The following is a 19,160-nucleotide window of genomic DNA, read 5'->3' as shown; positions in this document are numbered from 1 at the left end:
GCTCTCTGAGTTTATGGGAAGTACTAGTTCTATTTTGATGATCATCAGTGAGTGAGTGAGTGAGTGAGTGTCGTAAATGCGAAACTTTGCTTTCGCTTAACTTCGTAACTAAATGACCTACAGACTTGAAATTTTGGATTTTAGGTATGTGATTATAGCTTACTAGATGACGAAAATTTCTGCGTTCTGGTCTTATCCAGAGGTTCTCAAATAGGGGCCTGAAAATGCGGCGAAATGGTTCCAGTAAAGGATGGTACGGCAGTGTTTGCTTCGCGCTCGACTTGGCGGGGGCACTGCCGTGCCCCCAGATATAATAAGAAAATAGCAAGTTTTAAACAGCGTTTAACGAGTAGTGAGTAGGTTTTGGTTTATTTAACCTAGAAACATTCTTAATCTGGATTAAAGTAATACTTACAAAGCCGTTAGAAAGAAACCAATTAACCCTTGATAATATCAAGGATGTCAAGTTGATATCCCAACATAAATCCGTCCGTATCATGTAAATGATCTGGGCTCCAACTTTATAATCTGTGGCTTAAAATAAAATATGTCCCTCAAAGTATGAAATTCCAACTCTATCTCACAGAATCATATTTCTAATATGATTTTTCAATTTTATTCCAATTTTTTTTTTTTTTTGTATATCACGACATTTATTTAGGTATCAGAGAATCATAAAAGTCAATTATTTTCGGCAAATAAGTAGGCTTTTAAAAAGCTGTTTTGTACGTCCTAGTATTTGTAACCCTACCACTGCTTCGAGACAATTAATGGTGCATTCAATTGTGTAAGGATAGTACAGTCGCGGAATGAAAAGGTTCGTCACCTTAGTGTCGGTTTTCGCTTGCACTAGGTACTGTAAGAGTCAAACCTGCCAACATAACAGTGCAAGAAACAGTGCTGCTAACATTTAAATAAATATGACGTTTGCTAATGAATAAGGTTTTGCTTGTTTATTTTTCTATCCCATCAATGCAATGCAATGATGACATTGACCAATTGACAATAGTTTTTTTTTATTTAATAGAAATAATAATGACAGGTTGAACCAACTAGAAGGTTTTAGTTTATAAATCTAATCTTCTTGACAAGATAAATCGTCAAACAACTCTGATCTGAATAATTTTGAACTTTACTGACGAACAGTTAAAGATTACTTTCTCTAACTCGAGATTATTTTGTAACATAGTTTCAAAAGGTTATATGTGCTCGCGATTCGTTGAAGGAATCAATTTGAAAACTGACGAACCTTTTGATTCCGTGACTGTAATAGGTATTAATAATTATTACACTCGGCGCTGGCTAGCCAGTTCCTTTGCTTGAACTTGGCTTGACACGTTACCGCGTGTCTAGAGTTCTAGACCATAGAAGATTACAGCAGAATTATGATTACAAAACAAACCCCAATCAATACAATCTCTTTTTGACAATCACAACTTCGTTAAACTTTTTTTTTAGTTGATGCGATACGAAACCTGTTTTAATCACTTTTATTCGTGTTTCGTTAAAATGAACGCGATATTTCCCCGTTAATATCTCGTTAATGCCTTTGAGACGGCACAAACGATCAATTACCCTTTCAACGCACACGGGGTGTTTTCGAGCAATGATTCATCCTTTAAAGATGCGATAGGTATCGATATTATTTAACCTGTATCGATTCAAAGCGCGATATATCGATGCATGACCAAAAATGCGCTTTTATAATCATCAATATTTTGAAACTTTATGAGGATGGATGTATGTTTGTTACTCTTTCACGCAAAAACTACTGAACGGATTTTGATGAAACTTTAAAGTATAATACATCAGTGACCGCAAGCATAAGCTAGTGTTCCATAAGTAAGAAAATCTTCAATATTTTTTTTTATTAGTAAGGAAACCGGAAGAACCTCACAGACGTAAAACGTTTAAAAAATCCATAAAAACTGTCCAGACACTTATTATTACGTAGCTTAATTTTTTCTTAACATTTGAAGCTTGCTTGTTTCAATTTTAACAATAAATCATGTTGTCCATGATTTAAGACTTTTTTTGAATAACTTTTTGCAAAGTATCGACCATATAATTCAACTGTATCGATATATCGTCGTATCGATAAGACGGCTTACGCTACCCATCGACATTTGGACATCTTTACATCCCCTTTTCTTCATTAAGTCACCGTGTAAATGATGTTCTTGTCTTTCAGGCGGTGAGGGTACTTTATCATTAAAATTGGCTTCGAGATACCTACCGTCGATCAACTTCGTGAATTTGATGACAATATTAAGGGAATTGCTTTTTCTTGTCGTTTGTATTTATTGAGCCTGGAGCGAAATCAAGCGCGAAGCTCAAGACCGAACGAGATGGAGGACTGTTGTAGACGCCCTCTGCCCCATCTAGGGGACATAGGACCATATTTAAGTCAAGTTGTATTTATTGAACCCTTTGTGATTAAAGAATTAGACTATCATGAATTTCAGAGGTTTTATGTTTGATTCCCAGATAGAAACAGAGTAAACTAGGTACCTTTTTTACACACTTTTAATCTAAAAGTCTATTGTAAAGGTGAAGTTAATTTTTATTCAGGGTAGAAACGATCATTGATCTCACTCGATTATTTTTAAAAACTATACGAGACTAGCGGCCGCCCGCGACTTCGTACGCGTGAATCCCGTTTTTCCCGCTAATTCCCGTTCCCGTGGGAATTTCGGGAATTCCTTTCTTAGTGCACCTCTACGGTACCTAAGCTACGTCCCTTCCAAATTTCAAGTGCCTACGTTTAGCCGTTTAGGCTGTGCATTGATCTGTCAGTCAGTCAGTCAGTTTCTCCTTTTATATATTTAGATATCAAACAACTGGTTAGGTAGGTACTGATTCTAAAAGTGCTTCATGTGTTCTATCCAACGGTATCAATAATAGGTTACAAAATAAACTAGGTCTATCCAAAAATTAAAAACTGTTTGAAAGAGCTCGTGAAGCACTTTCAGGATCAGTAACCACTTTTTCGATATCTTGTATAGTTTAGAAATAATTGAGTGAGATCACTTATCATTTCCACCCTGTAAAACTTGAAAGATTCGAATTGCCTAAGGTTGGAAATCGAACCCACGAACTTTCACTTTGTGGGCGCTTAAACATAGGGTGCCAGTCAGATGGTTAAAGAGCAGTGCAAGTGAATGGTCGCGGGTTTGATTCCCATTTTATGCAATTCAATTTAACATTTAACTAAATCTTAAGAAGCTCTTAACGCTAGATAATAAGTAATGCTAATTACGCGAAAGTATCCAAAACCGTCCCATTACTGTTCCAAGCGAAGGCGTAACGACACGTTAATAACGTTACTGGTATAATAACGGCGGAATAACGGTATTAACGACAGCAGACGGCACTGGGAGCTTTGATAAAGCATTATTCCGGTTTCGGGATACCTACGTTAAACTTTGTTTTGGTTTCTGGTTTAATAATAATGTCACTAATTTATGCTATAAAAACACTTATGTAGTAAAAAGGTACATCAAAATTTTACGAAGGAAATTTTTGCGTAGTTAATGGTTGTAAATCCAGTAAAAAGAGGAATAAAACCTGTCAGTTTTGCCTCTTGATAAAGAAGTAAGCTAATTATTTTCATTAACTAAGTATGTAAGTAATTCTATGTCAAAAGGATTATGATAAAATCACAACAAGAAGACGGACTTGACTATACCATCAGGGTTTCTTGTATTACTACGGAATCCTATAAATAATGGTTAGTTAAATGGGTTCGGTTGTGTTTTGAAACAGGTATGAGTTGGAAGACCACTGCACAGATTTCCCCGAATAAAACAGTTGAGCGAGCTGGCAACGTGGAAATTCACCAGTTTTTACCCGACTGCGCCAGAAGGAGTATGTATTTTTCTTTGTCACGGCCTACAGCCTAAACGGCTTGACCGATTACAGCGTGCGAGGTGTCGTTAGATTCGTCTCGTGAGAGTGCACTGGCTTTATTATACTACCCGTTCGCGCTAAGTTTGCCGGTCCGTGGAATGCGCGTCCCCTCCTCCAACCGCGATTAAACGCAAATAATTATTGATTAAACGCAATTCAGTGTTTTATTTTACGCAAATACACAATTTTTATCAATATTAATAAATAAAATTTATTTTCAATTTTTGCTAAAGTTATAGACGCTTTCCTTCGAGTGACGTCATATCGCCAGCGGCAAACTTATCGCGAACGGATAGTAGGTACTACTACCTATAATAAAATTGAAAAAAATTAAAATGGTGGATTTTCGGCGCCAAAATAGGTACATATCTTCAAAAACATTTTTTTCCAAAACCCATCGATTGGGGTATCAAAATAAAGGGCTTTTTAAGTAGTTTACAAAAATGTACGTTATTTACCTAAAAAGATTGAAATAAAATTATTATTGATTAAACAAAAAACCCAACTGCGTATAGGATGTATGTATGTCACCGTAAAATTGTGAATTCCGTCAGATTATAATCTGACGTAGTTAAATTACAATCTAACCTAACCTAACCCACTGTTAGTTTACAATCTAACGCGTTATATTATAATCCCATCAAAAACAATACTTGTCAAAATAATCAACTTTAAAAAAAAATAAAACCGACTTCAAATGCGTGAACACAAAAAAAAACTAAAAATTAAAAATATTGCGTATATAAAAGTTCATCCCCAATTTTCCACCCTTGGGGGTGAACTGTTTTCTTCAAATTCGCATGAAACCATCCTTTTGATAATACCTATTCAACAAAAAAATAATCGTTCAAATTGATTTATATTCGGCGGAGATATTGCGTATAAAAAAGTTCATCCCCAATTTTCCACCCTTGAGGGTTGTTTTTTCTATTATTAAATTTAAATGGGACCACCCTTGAGGTATTACTTAAACGCCGAAAAAAGATTTGTTCAAATCGGTTCATAATTGGCGGAGTTATCGCGTAACAAACATAGAAAAAAAAAACATACGGGTCGAATTGAGAACCTCCTCCTTTTTTGAAGTCGGTTGAAAACCAAGTCTCGCAACTCAGTTGTTCTANAGTCAGTGAGTCAGTCATTGAGTGACAAAATTAAGTAACTTCGACCCGTTATAATTCTTAAACTACTGGTTCAAATTAAATGAAATAAATATACCGTGTCTTTACAATGCCTGCATAGCTAATGAAAATTCAGCCTTCTAGTTTTATCCACAACGAAGTTACAGGCAGTCGAAAATGGCCTGAATTGCTTCGAGAAAAGGATGGTACGGCCGTGCCGCTTTTTTGCTCGACTTGGTGGGGGCACTGCCGTGCCCCCAGAACTGACAGAGTTCACAATTTCACGTTGACATGTAGGTAGTTATATCAAAGAAGCATAAAATACATAATCAACAACAAAAGAATTAGTCATTGATGCCTTCGACTGCATTTGTAAACACAGTTGTCTTGTTTTATTTTTCCCACGGAAATTTGAAAAAAAAAAATAAAAAAAATTAATTTGAATTTGAAAAAAATTTGACAAATTAAAAAAATAAGCCTTTCTTCAATTGAAAAAGTAAGACTTTTAAAAATGTACTGATCATTTCTACATGGTTATTTGAGTTTTTATTATCATATTTTTGAAGTTACAAAAAAATTAGGGACATTATTGTTCTACTATTGGACTCCCTGGCCAATAATAATCCATAAAGGTTACAAACCTATTTTTATGAAAATCCTTTTGTAAGTAAAATCCTCGCTTCATAAAATAGCCAATTTAACAAGATGTCAGTTTTATAATCCAAGTTGATAATGACGATAATGATGATTGATGATCAATACATTATTTTCATTTATGATAATAAAATAAATGTTGTTTTACTGTGTTGAAAACACGTTTTTTTCTATTTAATTTCTAAAATGTACATAATAATTAGTGTACCTACATTGAATTCACAAAACAAACAATAGTCATTATTGTAAGTTGTAGGTAGGTACTTGATGAAATTTCATTTCATATTAATTATTAATAATTCAAAGCAAAAAAGTCTTATTACATCTAAATTGTCAAAAAAATTCAGCTGGCAGAATTATTCCGCCCAATTAACCCTTACACGCTTATAACTATTCCAAACCATAAAAATGTTTTTTCTTTAGTTATATCTATTTATTTTTGTCTAATTTAACATAAAAGTAATACAGAAAATATAAGTGCTATGTATTTCAGTGTTTTTCAGTCGGGGACACATATGTCCCTATATGCGTTAAGGTATAGGGGAGAGGGGGGCAGCTTTGGACAGGGGCAGCTTAGAACAAATGAATTTAAAAATCACTGGTTTAGGCTACAATGGTATAAATCATAATTTATATTGCCAGCACTGATGCGCATAGCTGTCACATCTCATTTTTAATATTTAACTGTAGGTTAACCGGTAAAAGTGCTTTTTTATTTTTGACTGCCAGTTTCGCACTTTTTTATTTTGGTTCTAAGGTTTTTGTGGACGTAGTTTTATAAAATAGTGAGTGGTTTGTTTGCTATATGGAAGTTTAAATAGTTTCAATGAAGATTTGATAAGAAATTGCAACATAAAAGTATGTTCCGTTATGAAATTTATGTTTTTTTCTGGAAATATACCCATGGGGCAGCTTTGAACGAAATGGTTGGGGCACCTTTGAACTTTATCAATTATCTTTTTTCAGTGGTATTATGAAACTTTAAGTTTTCTAATACTTTGTAGAAGGTTCTTACATAAAAAATAAGCAGATTGCTTTACTGTAACAGATAAAATTTCAAGCTGGGTGAAGTCCTGGCAAAAGCTAGTTTTAGTAGTTGATTGATATTTTTAAAATTATGCAGTTTTGTCTTTGATGTGTCATTAAACAGAAAGTTTATTAGTATTTAGTTAATTGATATATCTTATAGTTACTTTTTTTTAATAATATCCCTAAGTTTTGTGTTACTTTGTACAGAGTGATTTAAAATAAAATAAACATGTTAAATTGATCTAAAATGACACTGATCATTTAGAATTTTGTTTATTAATTATTTAAAAAATACACATTCATAAATATTCAGTTTTATTTCGTTGAAAAAAATACTAATTCAAAACTGCCCCAGGCGTGTTCAAGGCTGCCCCGACTACGGGGCAGTTTTGAACATTTACAGGTCTGTGCAAAAATCTAAATATCTTAAAAAGCGTTCATGAATAATTAAGAAGAACATCATTATTTTGTTGTGTGATAACCATGACCTCTATCTAGGAAGAAAAAATTAATGAAATCAGTCAAATTTAGAAGATATTTAATAAACTATGAAAATTGTTCAAAGCTGCCCCCCTCTCCCCTACATTGCCTCATATATTGAAAATAAAATACTTCGACGCTTTTATTGCAAAATAAATACAAATCACACTACAAATACACATCAAAGTTAATCAATAAGCTTATTTTTAATATTTATAATAAGAAATTTAAAATAGATAGCATAATATCTTATGTATTTTTAAATTTGATCCTCATCTCATCATAGACCTCTTTCTTGAAGTTAGACCTACCTAACTAGACTGTTTGTTTCAAGAACAACTTTGAGTGTAGAGTCTCCAGCGTTCAGAGGAGTGCGTGTAACACGGATAATTGACATAATTTTTTCATCTTGTCCATGTTTATTTTGAATCGCATTTATTGAGAGCCTCTACTGAGGCCATAGAGCATTGATTCTAGGTTTTCCAAGGTCTCAGCCATGCCATGACTACAATCGTTGAATCTTACTAGGGGGGACAGCATCCAAGAGGCTTCGCGACATCTTATTATCCAAAATACTACAGTGTCTCAAAACCTTTGACTGAAAGTCTTTGACCAATGTGTGTTGGCTTGGCGGCGATGACGCACGGAACGGAGATGTATTCCTTCACTATGGGCCTTATGAGAAGGCTCAGTCACCCAAAGGGTGATGAGGAAGTCCGCAGGAGACTCAAAGTAACAGACATAGCCCGCATAATTACCAAACTTTCGCGGCAATAGGCAGGGCACATAGCTCGCAGAAGTGATGGCCGTTTGGGCAGAAAATTTCTCGAGTGGCGCCCACGGATAGGAAGACGCAATGTTGCAGGCCTCATGTTCCTGTGCTCCTCATATACATTCATGTATACGAACAGCACAGGAACGATTGTTGTGGAAATCCTCAGGGAAGCCTCTGTCCAGCAGTAGACACCCTTTCATCAAGGAGGAAACCATCCTCGTTGTCACTATTGTCAGTCATCATGACTTCTAAATTTCGTCTTTCCTTTCTTATTATTTCTTCAAGTCGATTTGAAGACAAATGATTTACAAAAAATGTATGAATTATAAATAAAACATCAACATAAACATACAAATTATAACGAGGCAAACAATATCCTTAGTAAGAACCAAGTTGCCTTTGACGCACATAGGGACACCCGTGTCCCAATACAGATTTTTACATAATATTCATTATGCATATGAAGAAAATCGAAAATATGTAAATAAACGATAATTATACTTATTAGTGAATGTAAATCGGAAGAAAAATAATGGGCAAAAAGCTGCTAAGTAATATTAAAATATTTTTTAATTTTGACGTCGAACGAAATTTTTTTTCACATTTTGTGCCAGTATTTTTTTACACAAAGAATCGCGTTTTTTATTATTTATAGCGCATAAACATAAAAGATAATAATAAAATTTAAGAATATTAAACTACAAAGGGTTTCACTTAACTAGTATTACTGTAAATCGTAAAAACTATGCGGGGACAAATGTGTCCCATATGCGTGAAAGGGTTAAAAATCGGACTATAGTTCATTATTTTATCACAAATTTTATTGAGCCTGTTTGCCGCCACCCGCCGCGGCCTGTTGGCGTTGTTGCCAACTCTCTGTCTCACTATCGCTATCGCACCCGCCGTTCGAACGAACAAGTGACAGAGGCCCAGACCCAGCCCAGAAGGGCGTCACACGCCTGCCTGTGCAGTCGCGCGCGGTACGTCATAATAACACAAGCGTTTCAAAAATGACACCAGCGAAGCGACAAACGCATTGTGCGGTAGACGGATGTAAAAGTCGAATAAGAAATTCACGCCAGGATCTGTCTTTTTTCGCATTGCCAAAAGACGAGGAAAGGTAAGCGTTTATTTTTCAGTATATTTTCACGGTTAAAGTTATTAGTGCTGTTACTAAATTATGCTTGTGCATGTGCTTGTGCTTCCCTTCTATGAGAGGCGACTTCGTAGTGTACGCATTTTAACCAATATTACACTGTGATTCAAATACCTACATAAAACTTTATTTAATAAAATTTACGAACAATTCAATATTATTTACGAACGCTGCTTTTGAGCAGTAGTTTGAACAGCACTTGATAGATGGCGTTGCACGGCTTCGTCATCCGCGTGAATATTTACGAAGAGGTTAAAAGCAATGTTGATAGAGGGCGCTTTTTCTCAGGTCTATTTATTTATTGAATTATTTTTGTCACATATCGTCATAAATTATAGCCTATAATGTTATTCTGGGTTATTAACAATAATACTTTAAGTTTCAACAAAATCCGTTCAGTACTTTTTGCGTGAAAGAGTAACAAACATCCAGACATCTACACAAACTTTAGCATTTACAATATTAGTAGGAAGTAGGATAAAAATGGAAAATACGGTACACGCTTACATTGCTAAAATAACCAAATTATCCAGCTGATGCACTACGTAAGTTAAGTTTAGTGCAAGCGAGTAGTCAGCGAGTTGGAAAGAGACAATAACCACGCGAAGCGAAATTTTGTGCATGCATCTTACTAATTTAGGCAGCCCATATGCCAGTCGCTAGTGTTTAAATGTAAATTTCTATGTCTCAAAAATATTTTTTGAATGAGCCCTAGGTACCTCTTCTACTTATATTTGTTCCTTTATCTTTTCAGGCGCAAAGCGTGGGCAGAATTGATTGGAAGACCGGACTTGGCAGCTCCAGGTATAAGGCCAAGCAGATACGTGGTGTGCTCTCTTCATTTTGATGACTCTGCGATGATTATCATGCCACGATTGCTGCCGAACGCAATGCCTACCAGACAGCTTCCATCTGAATGTTCAGTGGACAAAATCAAAATCGTTGACATTAAATCAGGGGGTACTCATACATCTGATGGTACCACTCAGATGGATAGCTCAGTCGCCTCTTCATCTAATCCGAGAAAAAGAAAACTCAGTGATATTTTGAGTGAGTCACAACTGAACATAGAAAAGGTTGAAATAGAAATAGACGAAGAAGTTCAATCAGAAGAATCAAATGGCTTAAAATAGTACTTTCCTAAATTTAAATACTATGTATCTATCTCCTTTTGTTATATAAGTGTATCTTTTAATTGTCCATAAATAAATTACCAATTTATTATACGATTCAGAGTTTAATTTTAACATTATTAGGGTTCCGTAGTCCTGACAAGGAACCCTTATAGTTTCGATATGTCTGTATGTCTGTCTGTCCGAGGTTTTGCTTGGAAACTATTGGCAAATTTTTATTTCTTTCAAGCGAAAGCAATGAGGGTTTTCGCGATTGAAAAATCCGCCAGATGGCAATACGTAGACGCGAGGTCCAAATGCTGCATGATTGGTTATTTTTGACATGACATTGACAGATATGTCAAAATCCACCAATCACGCAGCATTTGGACCTAAAATCGTTGATCGTAATCTGGTGTTCCTACTCAGTTAAATTAAAATCTAGGGCAAATGCAAAATACTACATTCTACGAGTATGTCTAGATGAAATGGTTCTTAACCTACATTTTATGCATTATGTTAGGTAAGTACCACAGAGTCGAGTTGATTGGTCTTCAAAATAACAATGGAGGCTTTAATATCTTCTCATTTTCTGTGTAAAACAGCATAGAAACATTNAAATAAATAAAATAATATTTACCGATGGAATGTAATGTTGTCCTTTTCAAGATTTGATGTTTCAGATCTCTTCTTACAATTAAAAACACTGCAATTCACCATTTTTATCGCAGCACGTTACTCTTCAATAGTGACATTTGGAATATGTCATTGGTGGCGCTGCAACTAGTTTTTATAAACTGAGTGAACCACTGGTCTACTTACATTGCTAGAGGGGATTGCCTGTCAGTTCCACTCCTGTTATTTCTGCTCTCTGATTTTTATGGTCGTTTTGATTGATAGATTGTGAATTTGCAAACCAAAAGCTGGTAGCGAGTAAAAAAACATTAGCAAATGAAGATCACGGTCTGCCTGTTCCGAATAACACTGGCAACTTTTCATATCCACCTCAGTATAAAAAAAATATTTTGCGAGTTCCAATTTCGAATTTGAAAGCACACACGGCGCTGGCTGAAAATAAAGTTGGGAACGCTCGAAAAAGGTTTTATGTCAAACGCAAAAGCAAGTGGCAACAACGAACGAACACTTCAATTTCAATATGGCATGCAAAAACACGGTCAAAGCGAGATTGCGCTTGAAAACAAAAGCCATTGAGGCACTCGACTCGACAATTAGTCGAATCACCGTAATTACACTGCATTGAAAGCGATACCATCATTTTAACTTTATTTCTTTTTTGAAAGAAACAAAACAAAATAAAGCAACCCTTTGGCGCGTGCCGTGCCATATGCTCCGGAGGCAAGGGTGAATGTTATTGGGTAGTTCGGTCGTTTGAAGCTTTGTTTGAATGGAATTATTTAAGTCATTCATTGTATTAAGTTTCTAACCTGGACTCTTCAAATTTTTATGCCATAAGTATGTAGGGTGATTCAAGTGTGCGTGACCAAAGATGAACTCGTAAGAATCTTGAACCGATTTTGGAAATAAACTAATACGGCATCATTAAATATTTATAATGGTTATTTAGCTTATAGCCAAGAGTCGAACACAGCAACTTTTGAAAATATAGCCTGTACTTATTATTGAAAATGATAATGAAATAACACACGATACTAAAAACTCAGCCTGTATGTAGATGATAACTGAATTCTCAACTTGTTTTAACAATGCTTTCAATTTAACATTCCAAATTCAAAATTAAACAAACGAACGCGCATTCTAAAAATAACACAGACAATAAAACATCAGTTTTTTCTCTCTTACTTACCAATAAAGAGTCGGCGTAATTGTCAGTTTCTTAATCAACTTTGTTAGTAAAGTATTTTTGAATTCTAGCAACATTGTGGCCTGATATGTTTATTAGGCATAATTTTCACCTAAGGTTTAATTTTATCTGCCCAATGCCTGTAAAATGAAGCGCGTGCAATTTTTATATCTTGAAGACAGTAATTTGTTGGCTAATTTATGACTTTGTTAGTTTGTTTTTAACAGAAATGTTAGTGGCCAGGGTTTTCAAAAGGATATTTATTTAAAATTTTAGGTTTTGGGAATGACGTTAAAATATCAGTAACATTTTTTATTTTTCTAAATGAGAATTACACGCTGCATTGTCCGTTACTATAATTAAAGCTTGCATCTAACAATTACACAACATAAATGTTACTTAAACTCGCGGCATTTGTAATTAATTTTGAAAAAATAATTACCAACACGCGTAAAATTTTCTGCAAAAAAATTTAAACGAACTTTGTATATACACACATGGTCAAAAATGCGCGCGCTTGCTAGCCGCCACTATTATTATATCGAAAATCCAGTAATTACTGCCGAATAATTATCAGTGTTAATCCGAGGGTAGGAACAGATGTGACACTGCGCACCCGGCCTCTCTGGCCAGTGTATCGTTAATAATTGCCATTTAGGGTTCTGTAAGCATTTGGTAACGAGAAAACCCTTTGTAAGTTTGGGACTAAAGCTATGCTTGTAGAGTGTGCTTTTCAGGCTATTTATTTAGTTTCGATATTTACTATTTGGGTACAACATGTAGAAAAATGGGCCTACATATTTGTTGCAAAATTATACTTAAACAAGCTCATAATAATACTTATTATGTGATCTGAGATCCACATGACGTGCTCTGACCATTTTCAGATGAAAATAATTAAGTTGAATTTGACTTAAAACACATGGAGAGGGACAAACAGGGATGTAAGTGACAGGTCAGCAAAAACTTATACAGCAAACAAGAACAGAATATACATCTGTTGAATGAAATTATTTTTCCATATTTAAGCTACTCTGGTACAACAGAAAAAAATCAACAATCGCTGGCCCATCTTTAAATTTCACTTCAATTGTCTATTTTAATACGCTCTACGTATACTCGTAGCACTGAGAAAAATCTAAATTATTTAGTAGGTAACTACTACTGGCCCATATGAGCAAAAGTGCTACGGAACCCTCAAACAGAACGTCCCTTTACGCCCTTGCCCATGTTTTTTTTTCTTTCACTAGTCAAAGCCCCATTCAGCTCTTTGTAATTAGCCATCGGCGGTGATTCTCTGAATAATTATGCGAGCTTGAAGAGTGCTTGTTTTTTGTAGCGTTTTACTAAAGCAAGCAAATGTACTGCAAAGTCTCTCTTTGTAATTCATTTCGCCTGTAGGCTTGAGGTGTAAATAATTTCAAGTAATATTAATTTTAAAGGATTGTTTCGCATTTTATAAATATTGTACTTACGTTGGTTTTTACATTCTTAGGTAGAGTGAAATATTTTTAGCTGTTTTAAATGCACTAGATTTCATTGGTACCTATGCCATAGAAGGGTTAAGATTACTTCTTGTTACTTGATCTAGTTTTAGGTGTTTATCTTTATGGTATTGTTTAAGTTTAGTAAAAGTATCATAAAGATTGGTCGGTCAGCCTAGCGTTCCTGGATCTGACTTACCAGAACTTCACGATCCACGAACGAAATTGGATTCTAACACATTGTAACACGGATAATATTATATTCTCATGTGCTGCAAATAAGTAAAATTTAGTAAACATATTTTATGTTCTATCATTCGTCTCGTTACCCACTCAAAAGATGTTTAAAGACTGTGACTTTATCACAGCAAATAACTCAACCCATTGCTCACCGCACCCTCTTTTAAACTAACAAAATTCATAGCAAGTTTATCACTTCATCGACAACGACTGGCATCATTAGCCGAAATAACACCATTAGCTGCCTTTCTCTTAGCAATGGAAGGGTTAAAGCGGCCCTTCTGGCACAATGGGTCTATTCTACTAACCCGCTTACGCGAGCGGGTTAAATATGAATGTTGAGGATTATACTCCTTTGGTGGGGGTCAAAATATTTGAATGTGAGACGCAATTTGTTAGGGTTAATTGTCGGTTGGCAGTTGTTTTAGATTTGATCTAGTAGGAGTGTGTTACTTGGACTTTAAATTTTAAAGCAATAAATACTGAATGTACTTACCCAAACAAAAGTGCCCGGAAAGCTGTAGTCAGCGAGGAATGGCGCCGTATTGCGAGGAACATCACTCATCGTCATTCACAATGATGACCACGACCACTCTGACAAGAGTGTACCGACTGAGAAGAAGAAGAACTTATTCATACTCTGCGATTAAACTCACAGACACTGCAGCAATTACACTCATAGACACTGCGATTACACTATCATTTAACATTAAGCCGACTGAAAACCACTGGCACGGTACAGCTTTGTAATGTCTCTTAGCTGATCACAAACTTTCTGTCAATTGAACACACTATTGCTTGCGAAAAATAAATACCTACAAAGAAAAAATGTAATTGACTCTATGAATTATGATAGAGATCTGAAATCAAGAGAAAAAATGTATTTTTGTTTTGGTAGTTCCATGGGGATACCTAACAATTATTAGTTAGTACTTACATGAAGAATGGATGAGTTGCAGATAATGTTTTCACCATGATTGTCACAACACAACTGTAATAAATGTAACATCTATTGTTATGATAGAAAATCAATCAGTTACTCGTTGGTTTACATAAATTTCAATATTAAATACCACAAAAAATGGCGATTTAGTATAATCCCTAATCACGATTCCGGGCTTGTTCAGCTGGCGGATTTGAATAATGAATTTTTCTGTTTTTTACTTTAGAAAAAAGGTAATTGCATTACATTATCGCCCCTAACCTAATAACAAACATGGGCCCTTTGTTTGGCGTCTGAAAAAACGCCGGAGGGCTGAAGTATGATAATGATCGTTTTTTCGCCGCCCGCCTGATTGGCCCTAAATGACGATCAAGACAAAAAATATTATATGAATTAATCTTGGCCCACTATGCAAATACGGCAGATGCGACTGTGGTATATGCGTAAAATAAAATCCAAAAAACATTTTTTCGACGCAACCTGCTATTTTTAAGGGTTAATAAGCGAGCACTATTCATATTGTGCGAAGTATCGCTTGATTATCCGTTGTTTGGATTGCCTGAGGTTAACAACTAAATTACAATTTCGATGTGCTTTTGTTTATGGTATGGTTGCATGTGTCTTAATTAACAGTTTGAGTAATAGGTATGTAGGTCTCCGCAGAAACATACGAGTACGTTACGTAGATTTGTTACTAAGGTAAACATTGTTAATGTTAATGACCTGCTTGACATTTTTTTTTTGACATGTGACATTATTAATCCATTATTTTTCTGTTCTACTGTATCTATATTAATTTTATCTCGATTTGTTTATTATCTAGAATTTGTTTATTAATTAATTCTGTTTAAACAGAATTTAATTTTAATTTAATTTAATAATTTGTGTAATTTTTTGACTTATAATTTTATTGTAATCGATGTGGTGACTAAACATGTAAGCGCTTTGGGTTTTCTGTAAGCTTATTATGTTGTTCATTAAATAAATAAATAAATAAAACGAGTTCAATATATTTTCAATCATGAATGAAGCAATTTTAAAACAAATTTTATTTTTTATAACGGAAGAAGAAAAGGTAATCTTGTGCATCAGTTTTATAATTACTTATGTCAAAACTCCTAAAATTAATATGTCAGTACTCCTTAATTGCAATTAGGTTCTAAATGATACTTTAAATCAGAGCCTCCTGCTCCTGTTTTATACAACCAATGTTCCAGTTGATAATATCCCATACAAAAAGTCTTTACATTCGTAGATAAATATACGACATTACTTACACATTTTTATATTCATAATGAGCTAAAGAAAACGTATTTTTACAGTCATACAAATGCTCTTCAACGATAAGCGTGCTCGAAGAATCTCTGTTTATTGTGAGGTGTCAATTAATGGTAAATTATGATTTTGTTGGCAGTGTTCAGTCGTAATAATGTATACTCCGAGACAATGCGTCATGAGTGGATGCTGGAGTAGGCCGATGGCGGTGCAAAGGTGTGTTCCGATTTGTTACTTGTGTTTGGTGCCATTTTATTATGATTTTATTATTATTAACCTTCTTATATCAGCCATAACATTTTGGGTCACTGCTCAGTGCTCTCACTGGTGGGTGTAGAGCACCGACAGTGCTCGCAGTGCGATATCGAAAAATTATTTATACTTCATCTCTCTATGCTTTATTTTATGCTTGAGCTTTGCATTGGGGGAAAGTCGATTTTTGAGTTTGAAGTCATTCTATTTTCTTTTGATCATGATTTTGAGCAAGGTTAAACTGGACCCTCACTACTTTGGTTTTATTGCCGGTTATGTTATACTCAAAGATCCTGGCCACCCAGGATTTGCAGACTTATGTTCAGAATATTTAAAAAAATGTTTATTCATATTCTAGATTCTATTTTTCAAACCTTCTATTGTATTTATTATAATGTCAGCAATTCAAAAAAAATTAAGCTCACGAGCCTAATAAAGCAGTGACAAAACAAGAAAAGGGATTAACACCGTGCGCCAAGTGGAACGCAGCACTCGCTCGGTGGTCCAGTACTTATAGATAGAAAAGGCTTAATACGATAAATAGAGCTCAGAACAGAGGTGTGCACGTGTGGAGCCACTGTGGCCGCATAATGCATTACGTGTGTTAGAACTAATCCGGGAATGAATGAATGAACGGTGGGCCGGGAGTCGTTCGTTGAAGATTGATTGTGTTTTGTTTTTGACATCACGGATTGGCCAAGCATAATTAACTTTTTAAAAAAATAAAACCGACTTCAAATGCGTGAACACAAAAAAAATCTGAAAATTAAAAATATTGCGTATAAAAAAGTTCATCCCCAATTTTCCACCCTTGGGGGTGAAATATTTTCTTCAAATTCGCATGAAACCACCCTTTTGATAATACCTATTCAACAAAAAAACAATCGTTCAAATTGATTTATAATCGGCGGAGATATTGCGTATAAAAAAGTTCATCCCCAATTTTCCACCCTTGGGGGTTGTTTTTTCTATTATTAAATGGGACCACCCTTGAGGTATTACCTATACGCCGAAAAAAGATTTGTTCAAATCGGTTCATAATTGGCGGAGTTATCGCGTAACAAACATAGAAAAAAAAAACATACGGGTCGAATTGAGAACCTCCTCCTTTTTTGAAGTCGGTTGAAAATCAAACGATGATAGGATAGATAATTTATATTTTTATGACGTATTAATTTTATTATCTGTGTTCGTTTGATAAGTAATTTATTTTGACTCTAATTATTTGATCAAACAAATAATGTTGTTTTGTTACCTATCATAAAATCTACAAAGTCGAAAGAAAATTAGACTTGTTTTCCCCTTTACACGTACCATACTAGACACTGTGTGTGTATTTGGTTTTGGCTGAGTTGCACCTTCTTACTTTAACTTTGACAAACGTCAAAAATCTGTCAAAGTCCATACAAAAAAGGACCGGTTAATGTTAAAGTTACGGAAATAAAGTGGTACTCAGCCTAAATGTGCCATGTTATCTGTAACATAATAATTTTAATGTAAAATAAAACAATAAATATTTTAGTAGAAAGATATCAGGTTTTTATTACACCCCAGTCACAACATTTGTACAACTTTTGAATCTTCATTTTTAAGATTAAAATGCAAAAAACATTGATCATCAACGTTATCTTTAATTGCAATAAACAAAACGAGTTTTCAGTCGAACCTTAAGCAAGATATTGTAAACTGAATGATGGTCTCGTTAATTTATTTTTATTTATTAATTACAAACATTCCAATCTTTTATGGTATGAGGCTTCCGGCGACTGGGACCGCAATTAACTAGGACCGCGGTCCCAGTCGCCGGATTCATAAAAAAATAATAATTTTCTTCCGGCGACTGGGACCACTCATAGATAACTTAAAAGAAAATATTATTCAATCCAAAATCGGTACAGTACTAAAATCCATGAGTGGTCCCAGTCGCCGGAAGAAAATTATTTAATTTTTACGCATCCGGCGACTGGGACCGCGGNTATTATTCAATCCAAAATCGGTACAGTACTAAAATCCATGAGTGGTCCCAGTCGCCGGAAGAAAATTATTTAATTTTTACGCATCCGGCGACTGGGACCGCGGTCCCAGTTAATTGCGGTCCCAGTTGACGGAATCCTCTATGGTGAGGATCACCAACACATTCAGGATCGTAAAACTCGATGTAACCAAAACGTCATATCCAAATATAACCTTTTAATAATATGTTTAAATGTATTTTTTACATGTCCGAGCCGTTAAATTTTTAATTAAGCACGCATCATTTACGAAAGCAATTAATGTTCTTTTAATTTCCAATCAAGACTTGTTTGACATTTTAAAAATGAGTAACGAATAACAGTTAATTTATGCGGCGGGTAATATGTTATTTTACGAGACGTATTATAAATTTAACACCTTAACTGGGTACAGATACAAATTATTATTCAATTTAATGTTTCAACATGCGATGCAAAAAAAATATTGGCTTTGGTCAGCGGCTCTGTATTGGAGTTGGAGAATGATTGACAGAATTTAAATTATTAACAACTGTCACGATTTCGCCATAAAATTACTTCTTAATTATTTTAGTCAGGACGTCTACTGCTGAACATAGGCCTCCTCCAATGATTTCCAGATTGTCTGGTTGGTAGCGGCCTGCACCCAGCGCCTTCCTGCTACCTTTATGAGGTCATCTGTCCACCTAGTAACGATTGACTTTTTATCAGAAAATCAAACAATAATATTAGGTATTCTTTTTTCATCCCTTGCGTCCGATAAAATGAAAAAACAAATGGAGAGAATTCTCTTCAGTTACTCCATTTCGACATAACGATTTCGTAAGTAATTTAAATTTAAAAACATAGTCTAAGTAAGTATAGGTATATTGACAAGCTGCTCCATATACTGAACCTATAAATAAGATAATCCATAAAAG

At 34.8% G+C, this 19,160-nt stretch overlaps 2 protein-coding genes across 2 annotated transcripts in view; one reads left to right on the top strand and one right to left on the bottom strand.

The window, feature by feature from the left end:
• The window catches only part of LOC114360647 (probable serine/threonine-protein kinase samkC), a 137,580-nt gene that overhangs the window by 98,212 nt on the left and 20,208 nt on the right, over positions 1–19,160 (bottom strand). The window lies entirely within an intron of this gene.
• LOC114360649 (uncharacterized) lies at positions 8,915–10,338 on the top strand. The gene is made up of 2 exons (XM_028315403.1): positions 8,915–9,085; positions 9,876–10,338. The coding sequence occupies exons 1-2, from the start codon at positions 8,976–8,978 to the stop codon at positions 10,252–10,254; spliced, it is 489 nt and encodes a 162-aa protein (XP_028171204.1). The 5' UTR covers positions 8,915–8,975; the 3' UTR covers positions 10,255–10,338.

The sequence above is a fragment of the Ostrinia furnacalis genome, unplaced genomic scaffold (assembly GCF_004193835.3).
Source record: "Ostrinia furnacalis isolate ACB-3 unplaced genomic scaffold, ASM419383v2 OfSCF5109, whole genome shotgun sequence".
NCBI lineage: Eukaryota > Metazoa > Arthropoda > Insecta > Lepidoptera > Crambidae > Ostrinia > Ostrinia furnacalis.
The sequence above is the reverse complement of the archived record's forward strand: the minus strand, read 5'-3'. Positions and strand labels throughout refer to the sequence as shown.